Source organism: Loxodonta africana, chromosome 4 (assembly GCF_030014295.1).
Source record: "Loxodonta africana isolate mLoxAfr1 chromosome 4, mLoxAfr1.hap2, whole genome shotgun sequence".
NCBI lineage: Eukaryota > Metazoa > Chordata > Mammalia > Proboscidea > Elephantidae > Loxodonta > Loxodonta africana.
The window spans coordinates 182,471,591-182,498,123 of NC_087345.1; the positions used below are offsets into that span (position 1 = coordinate 182,471,591).

A 26,533-nucleotide genomic window follows, 5' to 3' on the forward strand; every position below is an offset into this window, starting at 1 on the left:
TGTCTGGAGGGGAGATGGGAGGGCAAAGGGGGCTAGAAGCTACCCGAATGGACGTGAGGAGAGAGAGTGGAGGGAAGAGCTGTGCTATCTCATTAGAGGGAGAGCAATTATGAGTGTATAGCAAGGTGTATGTAAACTTTTGTATGAGAGACTGACCTGAATTGTAAACTTTCACTTAAAGCACAATAAAAATTAATTAAAAAAAAAAAAAAGACTCCAGAATCTGTATTTCAACTTTTCTATATGCGAGCTCTTTTGGATTGGATACAGTCTAGGAACCTAGACTCTGTAAATGTTAAGAGCAACATCACAAGAGCACCCGAGTTCAAAATTTAAAGTAAATACAGAAAAATTTTTGTTAAGCAAAACATACCTTATTATGTTCTAATGTGCCAGATAAGCTGTGCAGAGATCCCAGAGTGCAGCATGACCTAGGGACCTCAGAGTCAATATTTCACCTTTGCATTTCCTACCTGGCATGATCTGGGTCTACGTAAGGAGCGGTTCTCACACATTCACCAACATAATTCACCGGGAACGGAAGCAGAAAATGTGTCTTCATCTGACACGGTTTGAAAGTGGGTTCCTGAGGAATAAAGGGGCCTCATTCAAGTCAGGCTGCATTACCACAATACAGTCCACAGATACTAACATTTTTACATCATATATTTCAATTTACTATTTCCTACAAGAAGGCACTGATGATTATGTCATTCCACACAACTTTTCACTTTAACACTAACACGAACTATTCCAATCCTGACACAATGCTTTACAATGCGTTATTCTATCAGAAACCTTTCATTTCACATCATTTACACCCATAGTTGTTGGTGTGGTCTCATTTTTCCCCAGCAATACATTACACTGCTATGATACTGCTACACCTGTGACAAACTAAACCAAATGCCACAATTACCAAAGCTGAGTAAGAAGAAAGAGGTCACAATGCTTAAGTGAAGTTGAACTAAATTAACATGGGGAGTTACAGTAAAGGCACACTACAAATAATGAGAACATGTGGAGTAACGAATGTCCCTGAACACCAGGAAAAGCTTACTCAAGAAGAGGGCATTAGCTCAGCTTTGTTCTAAGAAAGAAAGGCCCCAGGTGGCAGTGACAGAGACAGGTAATGAACCAGCAATGCTAAGGGCATGACTCAACCCCAGCAATGGCATAGAGAAAAATTCATAATCAATCAGCCTTTAGAAACACGGTTACGAGCATTCAGGTAGGTCTATTCTGAAGTTACACTAAATTGTAGTAACTTACTGTGATTAACTTTCTTGTGATCTGTGAGCCATTAACATGTATACTTCCACTAGATCCATTATATGCGGGTTTCTGAAAATAAGTATTTCCAAGATAAATTAGAAAAATCTAAAACTCACTTGAAATAGTTAAGGAGGTACATTTTATGAAATTCACAGAGCTAATAACAAGCGTTAGAGTTGACTAAAGTTCTTGTACATCACAAAGGCAAGAATTTAAGTGTTTTCTTCCCTTCCTTTGCATTTTCTAGTTATAAAATTGCCTGTGGAACAAGAGGATATATAAAATAAACGGGCTACAGTCAGAGGCAGGCGCAAAGAAACTGTAAGCCCCCTTGTACACTCTCTGTTCATAAAATTGGCTAATGAGACAGAATGGGAAGGCAGGCACACCCACCTATAAATGGAATAAGGGATATAGGAATACAAATATAGAAGATATTAGAAATAACTCCTCGGAAAAATTTAGAGACTGTCAGCCTGTACATTGTAAGAAACTATAGTAAGGAGATAAATGAGAAGTAAGGCTTCTCTACTGATTAAAAAAAAAAAAAAGGCAAACCAAACCCATTGCCGTCAAATTGATTCCGACTCACAGCAACCCTACAGGACAGAGCAGAACTGCCCCATAGGGTTTCCGAAGAGTGGCTGATAGATTCAAACTGCCCAGCTTTTGGTTAGCAGCCACTAGGCCACCAGGGCTCCTGTCTAATGATACTCATGTTAAAGAATTAGATTAAAACCCACTTGACAAGTTAATCAACTTGATGAGACTTCTACTTGATACAATTATCCTACAGAGAAAGCCATGACATACTGAGTCATGGGGAGAATGCATTTTATCCACTTTGTGTCTTCTGAAGCCTTACAAACAGAAGTGAGACAGGCTCCGTAAGTCACTGTTTTCAGCTATTCTCACAGTACTCTACCCGAAACCAAAGTCTACGTGAGAGACTGCTGCAAAGCATAAGTAAGAAACAGTAAGCCTGGGCTCTCAGGCCAGACTACAGTGTTTGAATTCACTCCTTGAGTGAGTCAATGTTAGACAAGAACTTAATCCTCCTGTACCTCAGTTTTTTTCACCTGTAAAAGGGGGATATTAGTACTTATACATAGAATGGTTTCAAAATTAAATGAATAAATATAAAAAATATAGAACTATATTTGACAAAATGGATACTGCAAGAGACTTTGAAACTTGCTCTTGAATGGAGAATAGCTAAAACAAAGTGAGGAAGTGAGGAAGTAAAATAGCTGAACAGAAGATTTAAAAGGATAACTCAAGAAGACAAAGTATATAAAGTATTATAAAGAAATGTGCAAAGACCTGGAGTAAGAAAAGCAAAAGGCAAAATCACACATGGCATTTCTCAAGCTGAAAGAACTGAAGAAAGAATTCAAGCCTCGAGATGCAATTTTGAAGGATTCTATGGGTAAAACATTGAATGACACACGAGGTATCAAAAGAAGATGGAAGGAATACATACATTCACTATACCTGAGAGAACTGGTTGATGTTCAACCATTTCAGGAGGCAGCACAGAGACTGAGAATCAACGGTACTGAAGGAAGAAGTGCAAGCTGCACTGAAGGTATCTGCAAAAAACAAGGCTCCAGGAATTGATGTAATACCAACTGGGAAGTCTCACCAAAGGGCTGCAAGTGCTCGCTTGTCTATGCCAAGAAATTTGGAAGACAGCTACCTGGCAAAGCGACTGGAAGAGATCCATATATGCGCCCATTCCAAAGAAAGGTGAAATTACTGAAAAATATTAACATCACACACGAGCAAAATTCTGCTGAAGATCATTCAAAATCAGTTGCAGTAGTACATTGACAGGGAACTGCCAGAAATTTAAGCTGGATTCAGAAAAGGACATGCATGGTATGAGCGATATCATTGTTGATGTCAGATAGATCTTGGCTGAAAGCAAAGATCACCAGAAAGATGTTTACCTGTGTTTTACTGACTACACAAAGGCGTTTGGCCATGTGGATTCTAAAAAATTACGGATAACACTGAGAAGAATGGGAATTCCAGAACCCTTAATTTGCCCATAAGGAACCTGTACAGAGACCAAGAGGCAGTTGTTTGAACAGAACAAGGGGATACTGCGTGGTTTAAAAGCAGGGAAGGTATGTATCGGGGTTGTATCATTTCATCATACTTATTCAATCTGCATACTGGGCAAATAATCTGAGAAACTGGACTATATGAAGAAAGAACACAGCGTCAGGACTGGAGGAAGATTTACTAACAACCTATGACATGCAGACGATACAACCTTGCTTGCTGAAAGTGAAAAGGACTTGAAGCACTTACTGATGAAGATCAAAGACCATAGCCTTTAGTATGGATTACACCTCGACATAAAGAAAATGAAAATTCTCACAACTGGACCAATAAGCAACACCATGATAAATGGCGAAAAGACTGAAGCTGTCAAGGATTTCATTTTACTTGGATCTACTATCAACACCCACGGAAGCAACAGTCAAGAAATCAGACAATATATTGCATTGGGCAAATCTGCTGCAAAAGACCTCTTTAAAGTGTTGAAAAGCAATGATGTCACTTTGAGGATTAAGGTGCACCTGACCCAAGCCATGGTATTTTCAGTTGCCTCATATGCACGTGAAAGCTGGACAACAAATAAGGAAGACCAAAGAAGAATTGACTCCTTGGAATTATGGTGTTGGTGAAGAATATTGAATATACTATGGACTTCCAGATGAAAGAACAAATCTGTCTTAGAAGAAGTACACCCAGAATGTTCTTCATAATCGAGGATGGTGAGACTTTGTCTCATGTATTTTAGACATGTTATCTTGAGGGATCAGTCCCTGGAGAAGGACATCATCCTTGGTAAAGTAGAGGGTCAACGAAAAAGAGGAAGGCCTTCAACGAGATGGATCAACACAGTGGCTGCAACAATGGGCTCAATCATAGCAACCACTGTAAGGATGGCACATGACCGGGCATAATTTCGTTCTGTTGTATTTAGGGTCGCCATGAGTTGGAACTGACTTGGCAGCACCTAACAACAACGTGTTTGGCACATGCTACTAGCTGTATTTTTATTATGGTTACCTCAATCACATGTGGACGGACAGGTTTTCGTTCTTTTTTACTTCTACCAAGGTTTTTAATGAAGCTTTCTACTACTTTTTCTGTCTGAGATATCTGCTGAGGAGTTGCATTCACTGAACATCTGCTTAAAAAATCATACATACACACACAGAAAACCAGTATTATAAAAAATACTATTTTACTTAATCATTATATTTTTTATAAATAACACAAAAATAAAAGTGAATAATGTAGTTTTTATATAAAACCATGTTCAAAAATGTTAAAAAGAAACAGTAGCCTAGTATGGAAAGAATGCAGCCATCTTACTTCTCTAGAGAGCTTTCACGTTACCAAAAACCTTTCATACATTTAAGTGCATTACAGCTAACAAACAGCACTTTAGATGCAAAGGTGGATTTTTTGACCCTCAAAAAAAAAAAAATTTTTTTTTTTTCCTGAAGGGGTAGAGAGAACAAAGATATCAAGATTCCTCAATAATGCCTTCAGACTTATGAGAACATCAAAAACTTAAAGAGAAATCAACCGTTTGAAAATGTAAACTGGCTGTTAAAAATAGAAACTTATAAGTAACCAAAATTTTACCAGGCTCTCAAAAATATATTTTACAATCCTTCTAAATTCTACAGCCACAAATAGTATCCACTAAAAGTTATGTAAAATATACAATACTTTGACAGAGTGTATTTTTTTCCTTCTGTCCTAGATTCTAAATTTAGTTAACTTTACAGAAAGTACCATTGAACGAACGCTAGCAACATTCCAGGCACTATACTAACTGTTTTATATATATTACTTCTTTTAATCCTTACAATAACCTGCAAAGTAGGCTTTTATGGAGAAGGAAAGAGAAGATGTAAATGGTTAAGCTACCCAAGATAACTGTGTTAGGCTTGGAATTATTACCCGGGTCTGCCTGACAAGAAAGCCTATGCATTGACCTATGCCCCATAAGCCATTACTCACAGAGCCCACCTTGTGGAATCTGGCCGTGATTTCCAAGATTTAATTGGGGTAAGTTATAGAAAGTATATGACTCTTTAGATAGAACTACAAAGTGATTTAAGGAAACACTGTCTTGTTTAAGTAGTAGCCAGTACTAAATTAGTATCACTAGTAGTAAGATGCTGAAAATAAACTAATAATTTCTTAAGTTTAATTGTCCTCAATCTGTGGGCCTACGGTCTATTATATGACTGAGCTGCTAGACGTTTTCCTCGAACCATTGCATAATTATTATTCTTACAAGGAATTTTGTTTTTACTTTCATCTTAAGCATACCATCCTTTATTGGAGTCACTGATTTCTGTTTATATAACTTTACTCTTGACTTTGGAAGCAATATAATGTTAAATATTTGCAGTGAATCTACTTTGCAGTTTTAGGATTAAATTAGCTTGTTTTCTCCCTCACCTCCCACAATTTTTATTAAACTTAAAATATTATCCTTTTTTCCCCACAGAAAATGAATTCTTAATTAAGAGAACATTTAAAGTCTGAATCAATTCTGTAATCAAGCCCAGTACCAAGTTTTCTTTTTATCTTAAAGATAAGTTCATGTAATTATGGCTTCAAGTAAAAAAATTCTAAAAATTAAACCTAAGGAAGTGGGATGAGTCATAAGGCCTTTGTTTAGACACAAATCACGAAACCTCACCTCATATTATCACAGTTTAATAAATGCTTCTTGATACGTGGAAGCTGTCTCAGTACTGGTTTAATGTCCGTCATTTCGGCAATTCTCTTCATTAACCTGACCTAAACCAAAAGAATCAAATACATGGTGACAGACGTCACTGGGCCCAGCAGAAACCACAGACAGGTCTCTGCTGTCTGAAAACTACAGACCCTTGGTATCAGCATATTGCCTGAGCATGTGGGTCCCAATTAGGAGCGTGTGTGTATGTGTGAGCACACCCGCGCGCGCAGGCTGCAGACGTCTGCCTCAGGGGAGCGGTCGGGTTGGAAGGGAAGGTGGCAGAAAACCAAAGGCAAGTGAAAATAAAATTTTCCTCGTGAAATGTAGGCAATTAGAAAGTTAGCTTTTCTAGATGTAAATAACTTAGAGACTATTTTAGCAACCTTGGAATAAATGTGAATACACCAGAATACAAATGTTCCCTGAAACCATTCTCACCTGATGCATTCCATTAAAGGTTTCCTGCAGGTCTCCTGCAGGCGAGAGAGTTCTGCCGGCCCTGATGGATGCGTACAGATGGCCAGAGTCTGGGATTCCATTTGATAGCTCTTGAGCACTCATTTTAACTAAGACTTTGAAGTGTTCTTCTTCTTCAAAGCACGGGCTATGGAAAAACAAAAATATAATAGAGACCTGGAGAGATCCATCCCTATTCCCTTCCCTAATATGAGAATATATATATATATACACATATTTATACATGTTCATACCCTCTTACTACTATAGAAAATTTATAAAGTGTAAATTTTCAGACTATTCACACATCCTCAGAAATTTTACAAGAGTCCACAGAAATTATAAATAAAATTAGGTTAGAAAATCAACAACCAACAAATGAGTAAAATCCTCTACTTTTAGAATACTTCAGACTTTAGATTTCTGATACATCCCCAGAAGTAACATCTTTAGCAAATAATGTTACTTGTTAAATATTTCACTCCACAAATGCATCATGTCTGGCAGATTTCGATCCAGGCAGAGAGATGAAAAAAGCACACCCTAAATCATTAAAGAAAAGAAAAGAAAAAATTAATCAGGAGGTAAATTTAAAAGAAAAAAGCAAAAGACACTGGAGAAACAAACTTCTGAGCGTAGCGTGACCCAGAAAGAAGCCGTTACCTGCTCGTAGGTATCTAGATGTGACTCATCAGGGAGCACGTGCGGAGAAACAGTCATCCCTCCTGTTTTCAGTTCTATCTGTTGAGCCTGTTCTCGATAGTTAAGAGTGCCGCAGCCCAGCCTATTACAGCAAAGAAAGATCTCTTACGTTCTCAAGGCCAACTTCACTGTGACATTTTAAAAATCATGCGTTTTGAATTCCAAGTTGCTTAAATTAATTCAATAACCATAGCCTTCACAAACTTCTGTTTTTTCACAATTAGTTCTAGGACTGTTGGCTGCCCTCTCCCAGGTGGCAACCTGCAGGAAGTTCTACAGAGAACTCTACCAGAGGCTGAAACAGCCAACGTCTAGCTCTAAAAATATCCAACTATGCTTTTCCAGTCCTAAGCTTTTAATATTTTATGGGCATTCTCTACTTTTTTCTTCTTCCGAAACATTCTAACGTACTTTATTTGCTTCACTATCTGGCAGTTTTTGGGGCAAGGAGGATCTAAAGAATAAGTCTTTGAGTTTTTAAGAGCACATGGTCACCTCAGCATTGATACTTTTAGAAGAAACATTCTAACCGATGCTACTAGTGAAAAAGATAATTTAAATCAAGGCCACAACTGTGCGGCTTTTCAAAAACTACTATAACCATAAAAGGACAAGCAGAGGGAGCTGTTTAAATAAAAAAAAATTAAAAAGGCAGAGAACTTTCCAAAGGTCAAAGACATTCTTCATCTGATCACACACTCAGCCAGGACTACAACTACATCGGGCAACAGGCCCCACACAGCTTGCTGCAGCTGTCTGATTTCCCCTTATTTCCCTGAAATGTAGGAAAAGAAAGCCTGCAGCTACGATTATCTCCAGTTTAGCCTGCCATCCGTGGCCAGCTGAAATGGAGCAGAAGGAAAGGGTTACACAACAGGGCATGTACCTGCGCACGCATTTTCCAGTATATTCACAGACATCTATTTACAAAGAAGAGCAGTGATTACACGCTCAGCTGAGAAGTAAACTAAGGAAAAAGGGTATGCTACATGATGCTTCAAGGTTACCCCAGGCTGCATTTTACATTTCATTACTCACATTTTTTTATTAAAAACATTCATTTTTCAAACTCTTCAAAAAATAGTCACTGAGATATATGTCTCTAGAAGTATTATCTTATTCTATAGATTCAGAAATATTTTAACGTAATATACTGTGTTGTTGTGTGCCGTCCTCTTGATTCCGATGCCTAGTGACCCCTGCAGGACAGAGTAGAACTGCCCCATAGGGCAGGGGCTGGTGGACTCGAACCGCCGGCCTTTTGGTTAGCAGCTGAGCTCTTATGGTAGAAAATATAATTCTCATAAGAAAACAAATTCTAGACAAATATAGGCCTTACTTATACACTGGTACATCAAGTTTTGAAAAATAAAATGAATCACTGAAGTGATTACTCTCAATGTAATACACATACAGAAAATATTCATTAATAAAATACACGAATATATATTAAATGATATACACGTTTTTGTGTCTTTGTTCTTACTTGGTCAGGACACTGCAGAAGAGAGGCACGTATGGCTTCAGCTCTTCAGGAAGTGTGTTTAAACTAGAAAACGCTCTGAAATACACTATGCCATTGGTTGGCTGGGCACAGTACTGAACAGGGATTTCTCCAGCTATAAAGACAAAAATAACCTAATTATTTTATTATTACCAGTAACATTTTAATCTTTTTTTTCAGTAATTTTTATTTTGCTTTAAGTGAAAGTTTACAAATCAAGTCAGTCTCTCACACAAAAACTTATATACATCTTGCTACATACTCCCAATTACTCTCCCCCTAATGAGACGGCCCACTCTCTCCCTACACTCTCTCTTTTCGTGTCCAATTTGCCAGCTTCTAACCCCCTTTACCCTCTCATCTCCCCTCCAGACAGGAGATGCCAACATAGTCTCAAGTGTCCACCTGATCCAAGAAGCTCACTCCTCACCAGCATCCCTCTCCAACCCACTGTCCAGTCCAATTCATGTCTGAAGAGTTGGCTTCGGGAATGGTTCCTCTCCTGGGCCAACAGAAGGTCTAGGGGCCATGACCACCGGAGTCCTTCTAGTCTCGGTCAGACCATTAAGTCTGGTCTTTTTATGAGAATTTCGGGTCTGTGTCCCACTGCTCTCCTGCTCCCTCAGGGGTTCTCTGTTGTGTTCCCTGTCAGGGCAGTCATCGGTTGTAGCTGGGCACCATCCAGTTCTTCTGGTCTCAGGATGATGGAGTCTCTGGTTCATGTGGCCCTTTCTGTCACTTGGGCTTATAATTACCTTGTGTCCTTGGTGTTATTCATTCTCGTTGATTCAGGTGGGTTGAGACCAATTGATGCATCTTAGATGGCTGCTTGCTAGCGCTTAAGACCCCAGACACCACTCCTCAAAGTGGGATGCAGAATGTTTTGTTAATAGATTTTATTATGCCAATTGACTTAGATGTCCCCTGAAACCATGGTCCCCAAACCCCTGCCCTTGCTACGCTGGCCTCTGAAGCATTCAGTTTATTCAGGAAACTTCTTTGCTTTTGGTTTAGTCCAGTTGTGCTGGCCTCCCCTGTATTGTGTGTTCTCTTTCCTTTCACCTAAAGCAGTTCTTATCTACTATCTAATTAGTGAATACCCTTCTCCCACTCTCCCTCCCTCCTCCATCTCGTAACCACAAAAGAATATTTTCTTCTCAGTTTAAACTATTTCTCAAGATCTTATAATAGTGGTCTTATACAATAGTTGTCCTTTGGCAACTGACTAATTTCACTCAGCATAATGCCTTCCAGGTTCCTCCATGTTATGAAATGTTTCACAGATTCCTCACTGTTCTTTATCGATGTGTAGTATTCCATTGTATGAATATACCATAATTTACTTATCCATTCATCTGTTGATGGGCACCTTGGTTCCTTCCATCTTTAAGCTATTGTAAACAGTGCTGCAATAAACATGTGTGTGCATATATCTGTTCATGTAAAGGCTCTTCTTTCTCTAGGATATATTCCAACGAGTGGGTTTGCTGGGTCGTATGGTACTTCTATTTCTAGCTTTTTAAGGAAGTGCCAAATCGATTTCCAAAGTGGTTGTGCCATTTTAGATTCCCACTAGCAGAGTATAAGTGTTCCAATCTCACCACAGCCTCTCCAGCATTTGTCATTTTGTGTTTTTTGGATAAATGCCAGCCTTGTCGGAGTGAGATGATATCTCATTGTAGTTTTGATCTGCATCTCTCTAATGGCTAATTATCATGAGCACTTCCTCATGTATCTGTTAGCTACCTGAATGTCTTCTTTAGTGAAGTGCCTATTCATATCTTTTGCCCATTTTTTAATTGGGTTATTTGTCTTTTTGTAGTTGAGTATTTGCAGTATCATGTAGATTTTAGAGATCAGGCGCTGATCAGAAATGTCATAGCTAAAAACTTTTTCCCAGTCTGTAGGTAGTCTTTTTACTCTTTTGGTGAAGTCTTTGGATGAGCAAAGGTGTCTGACATTTAGGAGCATCCAATTATCTAGTTTTTCTTCTGCATTCTTAATAGTGTTTTGTATACTGTTTATGCCATGTATTAGGGCTCCTAACATTGTCCCTATTTCTTCTTCCATGATCTGTACCATTTTAGATTTTATATTTAGGTCTTTGATCCATTTTGAGTTAGTTTTTGTGCATGGAGTGAGATATGGGTCTTGTTTCATTGTTTTGCAGATGGATATCCAGTTATGCCAGCACCATTTGTTAAAAAGACTGTCTTTTCCCCATTTAACTGTTTTGGGGCCTTTGTCAAATATCAACTGCTCATATGTGGATGGATTTATGTCTGGATTCTCAATTCTTTTCCATTGGTCCATGTATCTGTTGTTGTACCAGTACCAGGCTGTTTTGACTACTGTGGCGGTATAACAGGTTCTAAAATCAAGTAAAGTAAGGCCTCCCACTTTGTTCTTCTTTTTCAGTAATGCCTTATTTATCCGGGGCCTCTTTCCCTTTCATATGAAATTGGTGATTTGTTTCTCCATCTCATTAAAGAATGTCCTTGGGATTTGGATCGGAATTGCATTAAATGTATAGATCGCTTTCAGTAGAACAGACATTTTTATAATGTTAAGTCTTCCTATCCGTGAGCAAGGTACGTTCTTCTACTTACGCAAGTTTCTTTTGGTTTCTTGCAGAAGTGTACTGTACTTTTCTTTCTATAAGTGTTTTACATCTCTGGTAAGATTTATTCCTAAGTATTTTACCTTCTTGGAGGCTAATGTAAATGGCATTGTTTTGGTGATTTCCTCTTCGATGTTCTTTTTGTTGGTTTAGAGGAATCCAACTGATTTTTGTATGTTTATCTCGTATCGCGATACTCTGCTGAACTCTTCAATTAGTTTCAGTAGTTTTCTGGAGGATTCCTTAGGGTTTTCTGTGTATAAGACTATGTCATCTGCAAATAGAGATACTTTGACTTCTTCCTTGCCAATCTGGATGCCCTTATTTATCTTGCTAAGTGCTCTGTCTAGGACCTCCAGCACAATGTTGAATAAGAGCGACGATAAAGGGCATCCTTGTCTGGTCCCCGATCTCAACAGGAATGCTTTCATGCTCTCTCCATTTAGGGTGATGTTGGCTGTTGGCTTTGTATAAATGCCCTTATGTTGAGGAACTCTCCTTCTATTCCTGTTTTGCGGAGAGTTTTTATCATGAATGGGTGTTGAACTTTGTCAAATGCCTTTTCTGCATCAATTGATAAAATCATATGATTCTTGCCCTTTGTTTTATTTATGTGGTGGATTACGTTAATTGTTTTTCTAATGTTGAACCATCCCTGCATACCTGGTATGAATCCCACTTGGTCATGGTGAATTATTTTTTGATATGTTGTTGAATTTTATTGGGTAGAATTTTGTTGAGGATTTTTGCATCTAAGTTCATGAGGGAAATAGGTCTGTAATTTTCTTTTCTTGTGGTGTCTTGATTTTGGTATCAGGGATATGGTGTCTTCATAGAATGAGTTTGGTAGTATTCCGTCCTTTTCTATGCTCTGAAATACCTTTAGTAGTAGTGGTGTTAACTCTTCTCTGAAAGTTTGGTAGAACTCTGCAGTGAAGCCGACCAGACACGGGCTTTTTTTGTCGGGGTTTTTTGATTACCTTTTCAATCTCTTTTTTTGTTATGGGTCTATTTAGTTTTTCTACCTCTGTTTGTGTTAGTGTAGGTAGGTAGTGTGTTTCTAGGAATTCATGCATTTCTTCTAGGTTTTCTAATTTGTTTGAGTACAATTTTTCACAGTGAACTGATAACGATTCTTTTAACTGGAGTTGGGTCTGTTGTAATATCGCCCATCTCATTTCTTATTTGGTTTATTTGCTTCCTCTCCTGTTTTTCTTTTGTCCATTTGGCCAGTGGTTTATCAATTTTGTTGATTTTTTCAAAAAAAACAGCTTTTATTTTGGTCTTGTTAATTCTTTCAATTGTTTTTCTGTTTTCTATTTCATTTAGTTCAGCTCTAATTTTTATTATTTGTTTTCTTCTGGTGCCTGTGGGTTTCTTTTGTTGCTCTCTTTCTATTTGTTCAAGTTGTAGGGATAATTCTTTGATTTTGGCCCTTTCTTGTTTTTGGATGTGTGCATTTATTGATATAAATTGGCCTCTGAGCACTCGTTTTGCTGCGTCCCAAAGGTTCTGATAGGAAGTGTTTTAATTCTCTTTGGATTCTATGAATTTCTTTATTCCATCCTTAATGTCTTCTATAATCCAGTCTTTTTTAAACAGGGTATTGTTCAGTTTCCAAGCGTTTGATTTCTTTTCCCTGCTTTTTCTGTTATTGATTTCCACTTTTATGGCCTTATGGTCAGAGAAGATGCTTCATAATATTTCAATGTTTTGGATTCTGCTGAGGTTTGCTTTTTGACCTAATATGTGGTCTATTCCAGAGAATGTTCCATGTGCACTAGAAAAGAAAGTATAGTTGGTTGCTGTTGGATGCAGTGTTCTGTATATGTCTATGAGGTCAAGTTGGTGGACTGTGGCATTTAGATCTTCCGTGTCTTTATTGAGCTTCTTTCTGGATGTCCTGTCCTTCACCGAAAGTGGTGTGTTGAAGTCTCCTACTATTATTGTGGAGCTATCTATCTCACTTTTCAATGCTGATAGAGTTTGTTTTATGTATCTTGCAGCCCTGTCATTGGGTGTGTATTTAATATGGTTATACCTTCTTGGTATATTGTCCCTTTAAACATTATATAGTGTCCTTCCTTATCCTTTATGATGGATTTAACTTTAAAGTCTATTTTGTCAGAAATTAATATTGCCACTCCTGCTCTTTTTTGATTGTTGTTTGCTTGATATATTTTTTCCCATCGAGTTTTAGTTTGTCTGTGTCTCTAAGCCTAAGGTGTGTCTGTTGTAGGCTGCATATAGATGGATCTTGTTTTCTTATCCATTCTGCCAGTCTGTCTCTTTATTGATGCATTAATTCATTTACATTCAGGATAATTATGGATAGGTATGAATTCAGTGCTATCATTTTGATGTCTTTTTTCTGTGTGTTGTTGAGTTTCTTTTTCCCACTTAACTTTATGTGCTGAGTAGATTATCTTTATATATTGTCCTTTTTTCATATTTGTTGTTGTTTTGTTTCTGCTGAGCATCTATTTTTTTCTTGTATTTTACTTTGATGTGTAGGATAGTTTCTCTCCTTGTGGTTACCTTATTAGTTACCCCTATTTTTCTAAATTTAAACCTAACTTTTATTTCTTTGTATCACTATATCTTTATCTCCATATGGAAGGCATATGATTACATTTCTTAGTCCCTCTTTATTATTTTAATGTTGTCTTCTTTTATATAATAACATCACTGTTACCCGTTTTGAGGTTTTGTTTTTGTTTTTTTTTTAAATAATCTTGCTTTGTTTTTTTGGATTTCCCTTTCTGGGTTTACTTCTGGTTGCTCTGCCCAGTGTTCTAGTCTTGGGTTCATACCTGATATTATCGATTTTCTAATCAAAGAACTCCCTTTGGTATTTCTTGTAGTTTTGCTTTGGTTTTTAAGAATTCCCTCAGCTTGTGTTTATCTGGAAATGTCTTAATTTCACCTCCATATTTAAGAGACAGTTTTGATAGGTATATAATTCTTGGCAGGCAGTTTTTTTTTTTTCCTTCAATTTTTTAAATATGTCATCCCATTGCCTTCTTGCCTGCATGGTTTCTGCCGAGTAGTCCGAGCTTATTCTTATTGGTTCTCCTTTGTAGGTGACTTTTCGTTTATCCCTCGCTGCTCTTACAATTCTCTATCTTTGGTTTTGGCAAGCTTGATTATAATATGTCTTGGTGACTTTCTTTTAAGATCTACCTTATGTGGAATTCAATGAGCATCTTGGATAGATATCTTCTCATCTTTCACAATATCAGGGAAGTTTTCTGCCAACAAATCTTCAACAATTTCCTCTGTATTTTCTGTTATCCTTCCCTGTTCTGGTACTCCAATCACTCGTAGGTTATTTCTCTTGATAGAGTCCCACATGATTCTTAAGGTTTCTTCATTTTTTTTTAATTATTTTATCTGATTTTTCTTCAAATATATTAGTGCGAAGTGATTAATCTTTGAGTTCAGAAATTCTAGCTTCTACATGCTCAATTCTGCTCCTCTGACTTTCTATCGAGTTGTTTAATTCTATAATTTTATTGTTAATCTTCTGAATTTCAGATCGCTGTCTATGGATTTTTCCAGCTTATTAAACTTTTCATTATGTTCCTGAATAATCTTTCTAATTTCTTCAGTTGCTTTATCTGTGTGTTCCTTGGCTTGTTCTGCGTATTGCCTCATTTCCTTCCTGGTGTCTTGAAGGGTTCTGTATATTAAACTTTTATACTCTGCAACTGGTAATTCCAGGAATGCACTTTCATCTAGAAGATCCCTGGATTCTTTGTTTTGAGAGCTCGTTGAGGTGATTGTGGTCTGTTTCTTTATGTAACTTAATATTGACTGTTGTCTCTGAGCCATCTATAAGTTATTGTATTAGTTTATGCTTGCTGTGTCATAGCTTCTTGCTTTGTTTTGTTTTGGTATATCCCTTTGGGTTGCTTGAGTGAACTGGCTTGATTATTTTCGCCTTTGGAGCTCTGACGTCCTGTCCCCTGATGGCTAGAGCTGTTATCAGGTATATCAGTCTAGGAGTCCATTCAGTTTTCCTGTATGAATTCAGCTCAGGTACCCAGATAGCTGATCATCAAGTGTGTGGTACAGGCTCTGTCCTACAGTCTTAGAGGGGCAGGGGTGATTGGTGCATATACCGGTATCTGATTGCAGCAGGGGGTCGCGCTCTGAACAAGGCAGGAGGCCGAGAACCGACCCGAGTGTCTCTGAGGAAAGCGCATCCCTGTTCCCTAGAGCATGCAGGTGGGTGCGTTCTGCAGACGGACCACGGGCACCCAATGTTTTTGGTTGTAAGGACTGGGAGGTACCAGTTATCTTTGGACCCCTGTTGTGGGTGTCTGGGTGGCCTGAGTGGAACTACCAGTCCTTAGGTCCCTGACGTCGGTAGGTGAGGACCTTGTTTAATAGGCAAAGCAATATCAAACATCAAACACCTACCTCTCCACTGCACAGCTGAAAATGGTTGGAGTCTGCCAACAAGGGCCAATTCTCCCTAAATAGGCCCACACAAGACCATGCAGAGGGGAAAGGTACTCAAAGTCCATGGACCGTTTATGCTTGGACAGGAGCCACTTCTGTCCTGAGCTTCCCCAGTTAGTAGAGCTAGCAAATTATCTTTTCCCCTAGTTGCAAATTTTTTCCTTCCCCAAGGCCTGGAGGATGGCTCTAGGTGCTCAACAGTGCTTATCTCAGGCCCAGGGAACTCAGCCGCTGAAGCTGGCTTGGGGGTGGGGGGGGGGCGGTGGTAAAATATGCAAGTACTTAGCATTTGCCGAGAGCACCATTATTCTCAGGTTCCGGAGGTGTAAGTAGGCTGCGTGGCTGGCTGCTTCTCCCTGAGGAAACTGTGGCCAAACGCTAGTACCAACTCGCCGTCACCGCTCCGGGAATGGTGCCTGAGGGCTCCCCGCGATTCAGGTCCGGTAAGTCCCCTCTGCTTCTGAACTGTCTTTTCCTCCCCCTGCCCCTCGGTTCATTTTCTAAGCTTGCCTTTGAAGCTCAGGGCTCCCAGCTTGTCAGGAATATACTCATTTCACTTGTTTTTTCGGGTCTTTGTTGTAAAAAGGGCTTGCTGGAAGCGTCTGCCTATTCCGCCATCCTGGCTCTGCCTTGTCTTTTTTTTTTTTTTAAATGTTCACTGCTGCTTTATTCACAATAGCAAATAAATGGAAATAACTGAAATGCCCATCAATAGATGAATGGATAAGCAAACTGTGGTACATACATACAACAGAATACTACCCAATCAGAAAGAACAAGGATGAATCCCAAAACATAACATGGTTGGACCTGGAGGGCACAATGTTAAGTGAAATAAGCCAAACATATAAGGACAAATATTATTTATGAGCTCTCTTCTATAAGAAGAATATATATATATAGAAGGACCAATGTTCATTGGTGGTTACGGGGAGAAGGGAGGGGAAAGTACACTTTAGGTCACAGAGACTAGTTCTTATTGGGGATGGGAAAAGGGGCACCAGATGTGGACGTAATGAGTACCGCACTACCAAAGTAAACGAGTATCTGAGCACACACAGATGGGTACAGGCATACCAGGATACGGGTATGTACAGGGGTGTATATAGGTGAGAACAGACAGAACTATCTATAAACCAACCAAAACCAAACCCATTGCCATCAATTTCCATTCACAGTGACCCTACAGGACAGGGTAAAACTGCCACATAGGGTTTCCAAGGCTGCAATTTTTTTTTTAATTGTACTTTAGATGAAGGTTTACAGAGCAAACTAGTCTCTCATTAAGCAATTAACACACATACTGTTTTGTGACACTGGTTGCCAATACCACGACATGTCAACACTCTCCCCTTCTTGAACTTGGGTTCCCCATTACTGGTATTCCTGTCCCCTCCTGCCTTCTGGTCCTTGCCCCTGGGCTGGTGTGCCCACTTAGTCTCATTCTGTTTTATGGGCCTGCCTAATCTTTGGCTGAAGGTGAAGGGTAAACCTCAGGAGTTACTTCATTACTGAGCTAAGAGGGTGTCTGGGAGCCATACTCTCATGTTTCTCCAGTCTCTGTCAGGCCAGTAAGTTTGGCCTGTTTTTTTTGTCAGTTAGAATTTTGTTCTACATTTTTTTCCAGCTCTAAGGCTGCAAGGTTGACAGAAGCAGACTGCCACATCTTTCTCCCACTGAGCAGCTGGTGGGTTCGAACTTCCGACCTTTTGATTAGTAGCAAAGCGCTTAACCACTGTGCCACCAGGGCTCCTTACAGAAGTACCTACAGGTAAATGTAAATACAAACATGTAGGTGCAGGCACATTTATTCTTTGAAGACACAGACATGGATAATCCTCAGGCATAAACAGACACCTTCCAAGATTGGTTTTCTGGATTTGAAAGCTTAGGACCACAGTCTCCTGGGACAACTCAGTCAACTGGCACAGCATAGTTCACAAAACTCATGATCTGTATCCTAGTGAAGTGAGGACTATCTGAGGTCTTAAAAGCTTATGGGCAGCCATCTAAGACACAACTACCAGTCTCTATTTGCAAGGAGCACCGAACAGTAAGAAGGTGACCAAAAGCTTCAAGAAGAACAAATCTACACAAGCTATAACCTCACCTACCCTGAGACCAGAGGAACTGGATGGTGCCCAGCTACCACCACTGACCATTCTGACCAGGGTCATAATACAATGGGAGAAAAATGTGGAGCAGAACTCAAATCCTTAAAAAAAAAAAAAAAATGCACTAGACAAACTGAAACAGTAGAGAACAGAGGATTCCACAACACTATTGCCCTGCGACACTCTTTAAACCTAGAACCAAGCCTAGCCCCTGAGATCACCTTTTAGCAAAACAGCAGAGTGGCCCGAAGAGTAAAGAATAGTACCTGTAAGATTGGTACTCTACTTAAAAACCACCTGTATAAGACCAAAAAGTCAACAATTACTCAAAAGCAAAGATGAGAAGCTAGGAGGGCAGGAAAACTACACTACTGGAAATGGGGCAAACAGAACAGAATTAAAAAGAGTGTTGACATATCGTGATAAATGTAACTAATGTCACTGAACAATTTGTGCAGAAATTGCCAAACGGAAACCTAACTTGCTGTGCAAACCTTTACCAAAAACAATTAAAATATTATCCAAAAAAAAAGAGACAAGTGCTAGGAAAAAAACACCAAAGCATAACAGCATATAGTGTTCTGATGTGTGTTATGTTCGACAACTTTTCATTTGTCTTAATTCTTCTTTTTTCCAATTTAGGCAAAGGTTATAGTAAAACATGACATTTGTCATATGAGTGGTTCACAAAATAGGAGTGGCTGTGCTTCTGAATCTTGTTCACGTCACCTTCTCTGCATAATATACAACAGATGTTCTGTTCTGTTCCCTAAGAGGTTACTAGCTGATGGTTCCAATCATACAGAGAAACAGGCATGGAAATCTTGTCCATATAAATAGTCCTGCCATTAACAGAAGCATCGCTTATTCATATGCTAAATGGGTTATAAAGAAATCGCATATTACGTGCAATTAAAATAGAGAAAGAATAAAGTCAGATCCTTCCAGGCATAAATACATATTTAAATTTCATAGTAAACAAATATATTTCCAAGTGAGAATTTTCTCGTATTTCCAACTAAACTAATGTTGAACATATCTTAGAATCAACTTTTAATTTTGACTTTTTTTTTTTGTAAATGTGGTTGCAGAACATGAGCTGCAGATGCTTGCTTTTGAACAGTTCTCCCCTAGCACAGACCTCTCCCCAGGGTGGGTCAGGACTGTCTGGCACCCTAGGGCAGCAGCTCTCAGGAAGGTGGCTGAGTGGGGCTGAGAGAGAAGGCAAGCCCTTCCTCCTATCCCTCCCCCCCACCACACCTCTCCCTAGGGTGGGTCAGGACCCTCTGGTACACTAGGGCAGCAGCTCTCAGGAAGGTGGCTGAGTGGGGCTGAGAGAGAAGGCAAGCCCTTCCTCCTATCCCTCCCCCCCACCACACCTCTCCCCAGGGTGGGTCAGGACCCTCTGGTACACTAGGGCAGCAGCTCTCAGGCAGGTGGCTGAGTGGGGCTGAGAGAGAAGGCAAGCCCTTCCTCCTATCCCTCCCCCCCACCACACCTCTCCCCAGGGTGGGTCAGGACCCTCTGGTACACTAAGGTAGCAGCTCTCAGGAAGGTGGCTGAGTGGAGCTGAGAGAAAAGGCAAGCCCTTCCTCCTATCCCTCCCCCCCACCACACCTTTCCCTGGGGTGGGTCAGGACCCTCTGGTACACTAGGGCGGCAGCTCTCAGGAAGGTGGCTGAGCGGGGCTGAGAGAGAAGGCAAGCCCTTCCTCCTATCCCCCCACCACACCCCTTTTTTTAGTTTGAGGTTATAATGTCAAAATATAAAATCTTGTAAAGTCTGAAAATAATTTATCTACAAATAAGGCAGCTTTATGATGTAAAAACATTAGCTCTTTGTCAAAGGCTATATTCTTTCATCTTCATCTGCTGTTACGGTCAGCATCTTCTTGAAAGATCGTTTTTTTCTTCACGGCGACACCAACATCCGGCTCTGGCTATCTAGGCGTGGTTCACAGCCTAAATGTGTAGCACACTGTCACACAAGAGCCCCACTGCTGTTTCACACGCCTGAACACGCTTCGCGAGTCCTAATGTTTCCTGCACTCCTCGGCAGATTTGGAGACACCGTCCTGAACTCCTCGGCACAGTCATTCTTCCTTTTGACACAGGTCCTGCGGCACCTGTCGTGCTGCTTGCGGCACTCGTCGGGGGGGGATGCCAGTGTCAATGTGAACCCAAACACGGAGAGCCACGCCCATTCAGTGGGGAGAGCTTGTAACCATAACATGGATGAGGCTTAGATCTGCCACGGTACTTACATTGGCAGAGCCCGGCCTCCCCTCCCAGGGGGTCCACGGTGGCATTGAGGTACGCGTCTACTTGTGAACGCCATTCCAGATGGTCTTCAGAGTGGCCCTCCGGCCGGTGGTCTACGCCTGCCCCTGGCACCTGAGAGTGGTGACCGGGAGGAGGATCGGAGGCTGGGCGTGGACTGCACTTGCAGGAGTGGGGCCATCCACTCAGCACTGGGCCTCGCTCGGCCCCAAAGAGGCCCCAGGGCACCCTGGGCAGCGGCACAGGCCGGGGGCTAGGCAGCCGCCGCGAGCTCCACGCCCACGCCGGCTCCAGGCCTGTGCCTCCTTCCCGGCTGGCTGGGCCGCTCCCACGGCCTTCAGGATGCCCCCGCAGAGGCACTGCCATTGCGGAGAACAGTTTAACCCTTCTAAAATTTTAAAGTAATGCTACTGCTTTTCAAAGGAGGGGGTTTAAAATTTACATTAAAAAAGCCATGCTATTCATTTGCTGTATGTAAATTGTACTTTTATATAAATTTTACTTTGTTATGACAGAAAAACTAAGTCTTAAATACTAAAGTAATCCCCATGTTTTAAAGAATCAGAAGAGAAGAATATAGTAATATTCTTCTGGTTTTATAACTATTCTAGTACTCAAGCTTGTCCTTACCTTATTCCATCCACCATCACTCGCCTTTACATAAACCCTTCTCTGGGCATATGATATTCTGTATTGCTATTCACATACCGTGTCTTCAGAGATCTAAGTCTTTCAAGGGTAGGTATTATGTATTACATTTTTATATCCCGAGCACAATTCCTTGAACTAGAAGAGGAGCTGACGCTGATTTATACTCCCTAATTTTTTCATGAGCATCAATGAGCTTCATCTATATATAGGGGAATTAAAGGTAAGAGGGACTCTGACTCCACTTTCAAGAAGTCTAGTCTAGAAGAAAATATTTACACATATGCATACATCCACAAATAAATCAGATGTGGTAAACATGACAAGCAATGTTAAAAAAAAAAAAAAAAAAGGTAGACCACAGTTGCTTCACAAAAAACAAGTGATGTTCACATACAGCTCAGAACCCTATCCTAGGCAAGTGCGCGTTAGAGCCTAACACTGTAGTGTGACTGTCCTCAGGACAGATCACTAAAGGAAATTACTGTCCACTTGGAGGCTGAAAGCCAGCACCTAACAGGGTAACATTACTCAAGAAAGCAACGTGTCTCACATGCCACCAACCAGAAGCCAAAGTGAAACCGAGTATCTTTAAGAACGCAACAGCAGTGGCTGGCTACAGAACGTCACACCAGGATGAGGCAGGAGGACGAGAGCAGCCTGGAACTCCCTCCCCATTCTCCATGACTCCTCAGCACCTACAAGGTGTTGCCTACTGACCTCCTGTAGTCTCCTGTATACTTACAGACCACGCCCTTTACAAAGTGCACTTACACAGCTGCAGCACAGCCCCAGTCCTCATTAGCTCCCGAAGCCACAGAGTACAAAGCTGCACCCGATCCACCCCCAGGAAAACAAACACAAGACGCTCACTGAGCAGAGAAGTCTGTCACACTGAGTGTTAGAAACAATTTACGAGAAATGTGAAAGAGAAGTAACCAAGTGAAAAGGGACATTCAAATGTTTCATGAAAAACATTCAAAATATGACCATGGATACTGACATTTAACTAAAGAAAACTTCCAAACCCGTTGCCATCAAGTTGATTCCAACTCAAAAGACAGAGCAGAGCTGCCCCATAGGGTTTCCTAGGCTGGGATCTTTACTGGAGCAGGCTGTCACATCTTTCTCCTAAGGAACCATTGGTGGGTTCCAAATCCGAAGCTTTCAGTTAATAGCTAAGTGCTTAACCACTGTGCCACCAGGTTCTCTAAAGAAAACTTGTACCCATGAAAACTACAGTGTTGGCACTGACCTGCCAATGCTACATCCAACTGAGTAAAAGATATGGTAGGCTCGATATCCGAAACTTTTAAAGCTGGTAGACAAGAGGCATCTTGAGGTTTACTTTGCTGAGTCCGTAATTCTAAACCTAAAAACAAGAAAAACAGGTAATGAACATTCAGGAGGGTAATTAAAAGATTTTATGTAGTTTATCTCCTATGTGGTATTAACTTAAGATTAAAAAAATAGCAATCCCACGCCAACTGCTACTACATCAGTACCTAAGGTTTATACGGCATCTGCCATTTCCAAATTAGATCTAGAGGCATCAATAACCTGGCGCAGTAGGTAGCCCGTTTTCCAATTCTGATTTTTCAATTATTAAAAAAAATTGCTGGAGAGCAGTGGTTTTCTCCAGCAGTTTCCAGTCACCTCCCGAATTTTTTACTATACAGACTGTACTTTTCTCAGGATTTTCAAATCATGTCTTGCTGGCTTCCAATTTACTGACCTTTGCACTTGTTTTCTCCTGTTTTATGTTCACTAACCTCAGCGAAATGCTTTTATAATCACACAAATTTCACAAATTATAACAATACTTAAAAATACATTTTTGAGGCCTGATAGTCTATTCATATAATCAGAGGCAGAAGCTCCTTTTTCATGGAATTATTCCACAGAATTACACAATCTATAAGAAAAGACAATCCAAAAGTTTTCTAGAATTTTAAGGATAGAACAGAATGGTACATGTGTAAAGAGACTTCAGAGTTTAAAATTCCGTCAAATATAAAAGTACACTGTTTCACATACATGATTTGTAGGGGATGGCTGTAGCTGATTTAGAATTTAACTTGAGATCATGATAAAGGATACTTATGGTGTCTGACACGCTGACCTTAAACGGAAGAGTAGAAGCTTCACTCATCTTCCATTTCTACCCTTTTAAAGTTCCTAAGTTCCTTGAGAGCAAGTTATCACAAACTGTCCACTTAGAGACGCGAATCCAAGGTATGAAATGACGATGTATGTCACTAAATTACATCAAGGTACACAGATTATACATTCCAATTAAAAGACTAAGATTGTCAGACTCAATGTGAAAACAAAACTCAATGTATTCTGCTTAAAAGAGAAATACCCTAAAGATAAGAACACAGACAGTCTCTCAATAAAAGGATGGAAAAAAAGGATGAAGCTTTGAAAAGATGAAACTATGAAAACACTAAGGAAAAGCAGGCTGGTGTAGCTACACTAACACAAGTAAACAAAAAGCGGGGGGGCAGTTTCAAGAAGACAGAAGCAGTTCATAGTGTCAAATCAGCAGCCCTGGTGGTGCAATGGTTAAGCTGCTAAGTGAAAGGCTGGCGGGTCAAACTCACCAGTGGCTCCTAGAAAGAAGAGACCTGGAGATTTGTTCCCGTGACGATCAAAGCCTAAGAAACCCTACGGAACAACTCTACTTCTGTAGGGTCACTATGAGAGTCAACTTGAGGGCACAAAACAACAACAATCTATACTGGCCCCAAACCACACCAGCATGTGGCTTCCTCCAACAGCACTTGGCAGGCTGAGTGCAGAAGGGCAGCAAGAGGGGGGCTGACCTGGTCCCAGGCTGGGGTTTCACAAAGCAGATCCCAATGGAGAGATGGAGGGAAAGGACGCCAGACACACTGGCAAGACAGTGGACCTTGAATAAGGAAGAAGTAAAGGAATTCAGGCAACACACTGTAAAACCATGGGAGGGTCAAGGACTATATGTGGTATTTAAGTCAGAAAAGAAATTTGTGGGATAAAGCGGTCTCAGACATTAGGTGATTGAGGTCAGAATCACGTATTGAGGTTTCAGAGGTAGAAAAGCCTGCAAATGGGTTACAAAAGGGCATGCAGGAACTTTCTGGGGTCATGAATATGTTCTGTATCATGATTATGGTCGTTGTGACTATGTATTTGTCAGAACTCACTGAATTTTATCTTAAAAATTGTTTTATTATATGTAAATTACACCTCCATAAAGCCTATTAAAAATATGCATATAGTCCACACTATTAAAGTCTATATCTAGTGTGTAACTCAATGTCCTATACCCACTCCTGGCTTCTAGCAATCATTGACTTGCCTTCTGTCATCACAGTTTTGCCATTTCTAGGATTTCATATAAATGGACTCATTTAGTATTATGTATTTTTTTGTGACTGACTTATTTCACTTAGCCTAATGTTCTTGAGATTCATCCATGTTTCTAAGTGAATCTGTTTACCTGTTCACCAAGTGATGGAAATCTAGGTTGTTTCGGGTTTTGTGTGGACATATTTTCATTCCTTGAGTAAATAACCAGCAGGAGTACTTCTAGGCTTCATGGTAAGTGTACGCTTAACACTATAAAAAATGTAAAATGGTTTTCTTTAGTGGCTACACCATTTTGCTTTCCAATAGCAACTTAGGAGAGTACCACTTGCTTCGTATCATTGACAACATTTTGTACCAGCAGGATTTTATTTACTTTTTAATTTTAGCCACCCTAGGTGGCATAGTGGTTAAGTGCTATGGCTGCTAACCAAGAGATCGGCAGTTCAAATCCGCCAGGTGCTCCCTGGAAACTCTATGGGGCAGTTCTACTCTGTCCTATAAGGTCGCTATGAGTCGGAATCGACTCGACAGCAGTGGGTTTTGGTTTTTTGGTTTTTAGTGGGTGTGGAATGGTGTATCACTTAAGTTTTAAGATGCATCTTCCTAATAAATAATGATGTATTTTCCTAATAATGACGTTATTCCCAACATAAACAAGGCTTTATACTTATCTGCCATTTGTATACCTTCTTAGGTTAAGTATCTATTAAAATTTTTTGTTCATTTTTTAATTGGGTTGTTTGACTTCCCATTATTGAATCATTTAAGTTTTTAACGTATTATGGATACAAGTCCTTTATTACATATTAAAACCTGTGAAAGCCAGAACCTGTGTAAGGTGGAAACATGTCAGAGAAAGAAAACTCAAATATTTTCCACTAAATACAGGCACACCTCAAAGATCCTGAGAGTTCTGTTTCAGACCACGACAATAAAGCCGATATTGCAATAAAGTGAGTCACAGGCATTTTTTCGTTTCGCTGTGCGTATAAAAGTTATGTTTACACTACACTGTAGTCTATTCAGGGTGCAGCAGCATTATATCCAAAAAAATCTGAATACCCTAATTAAAAAATACTTTATTGCTAAAAAAGGCTACCCATCATCGGAGCCTTCAGCAAGTCATAATCTTTTGCTGATAGAGGTCCTACCTCGAGATTGATGGCTGCTGACTGATCAGGGTGGTGGTTGCTGAAGGCTGGAGTGGCTGTGCCCATTTCTTAAAATAAGACGACAACACAGTTTGCTGCATCTGTTGACTGTTCCTTTCTCAAAAGATTTCTCCGTAGTATGCGATGCTGTTTGATGGCATTTTACCCACTGTAGAACTTCTTTCAAAATTGCAGTCGATCATCTCAAACCCTGATGCTGCTTTACCAACTAAGTTCATGTAATATTCTAAATTCTTTGTCATTTCAACAATTTTCACAGCATCCTCACCAAGAATGTATTCCATCTCAAGAAACCACTTTATTTGCTCATCCATAAGAAGTAACTCGTTACCCATTATGTATCCATTTTATGAGAGTGCAGGACTTCCGTCGCATCTTTAGGCTACCCTTCTGATTCTAGTTTTCTGGCTATTTCCACCACATCTGCAGTTACTTCCTTCACTGAAGTCTTGATCCCCTAAAAATGTCATCCATGAAGGCTGGAATCAACTGCTTCCAAACTCCTGTTAATGTTGATATTCTGACCTCCTCCCATGATCATGAATGTTCTTAATGGCATCTAGAATGGGGAACCCTTTCTAGAAGGTTTTCAGTTTAATTTGCCCAGATCCATCTGAGGAATCGCTATCCATGGCAGCTATAGCCTTATGAAACATTCTTTCTTAAATAATAAGACTTGAAAGTCAAAATTATTCCTTGATCCACAGGCTGCAGAATAGATGCTGTGTTAGCAGGCATGAACACATTAATCTCACTGCTGTCTGAGTGACCAGGTGCATTGCCAATGAGCACTCATATTTTCAATCTTTTTTTTGAGCAGTGGGTCTCAACAGTAGGCTTAAAATATTCAGCAACCATGCTGTGAACAGACATGCTGTCATCCCGGATTGTTGTTCCGTTAACAGAGCACAGGCACAGTAGACTTAGCATAATCCTTAAGGGCCCTAGGATTTTCAGAACGGTACATGAGCACTGGCTTCAACTTACAGTCACCAGCTGCATTAGCCCCTAACAAGAGAGTCAGCCTGTCCTCTGAAGCTTTGAAGCCAGCCATGGACTTCTCTCTGGCTGTGAAAGTCCCAGACGGCATCTTCTCCCACGAGAAGGCTGTTCCGCCTGCAGTGAACATCTGTGGTTTAGTGCAGCCCCTCCATCA

The 26,533-nt window shown here is 40.1% G+C and overlaps 1 protein-coding gene across 4 annotated transcripts in view; it reads right to left on the reverse strand.

Moving 5' to 3' along the window:
• PITRM1 (pitrilysin metallopeptidase 1) overlaps positions 1 to 26,533 on the reverse strand; it is a 59,037-nt gene that overhangs the window by 6,371 nt on the left and 26,133 nt on the right. For 3 of the 4 annotated variants that reach the window (XM_023548748.2, XM_023548749.2, XM_023548750.2), the window contains exons 15-23: positions 22,107 to 22,223; positions 8,706 to 8,838; positions 7,181 to 7,301; positions 6,984 to 7,060; positions 6,500 to 6,665; positions 6,020 to 6,120; positions 4,363 to 4,486; positions 1,273 to 1,344; positions 474 to 586 (exon numbers count right to left, since the gene is read on the reverse strand). In XM_023548748.2, coding sequence (XP_023404516.1) covers positions 474 to 586; positions 1,273 to 1,344; positions 4,363 to 4,486; positions 6,020 to 6,120; positions 6,500 to 6,665; positions 6,984 to 7,060; positions 7,181 to 7,301; positions 8,706 to 8,838; positions 22,107 to 22,223 — 1,024 coding nt within the window. The remainder of the gene's footprint in view (positions 1 to 473; positions 587 to 1,272; positions 1,345 to 4,362; positions 4,487 to 6,019; positions 6,121 to 6,499; positions 6,666 to 6,983; positions 7,061 to 7,180; positions 7,302 to 8,705; positions 8,839 to 22,106; positions 22,224 to 26,533) is intronic. The other variant, XM_010590608.3, reaches the window with a different exon arrangement.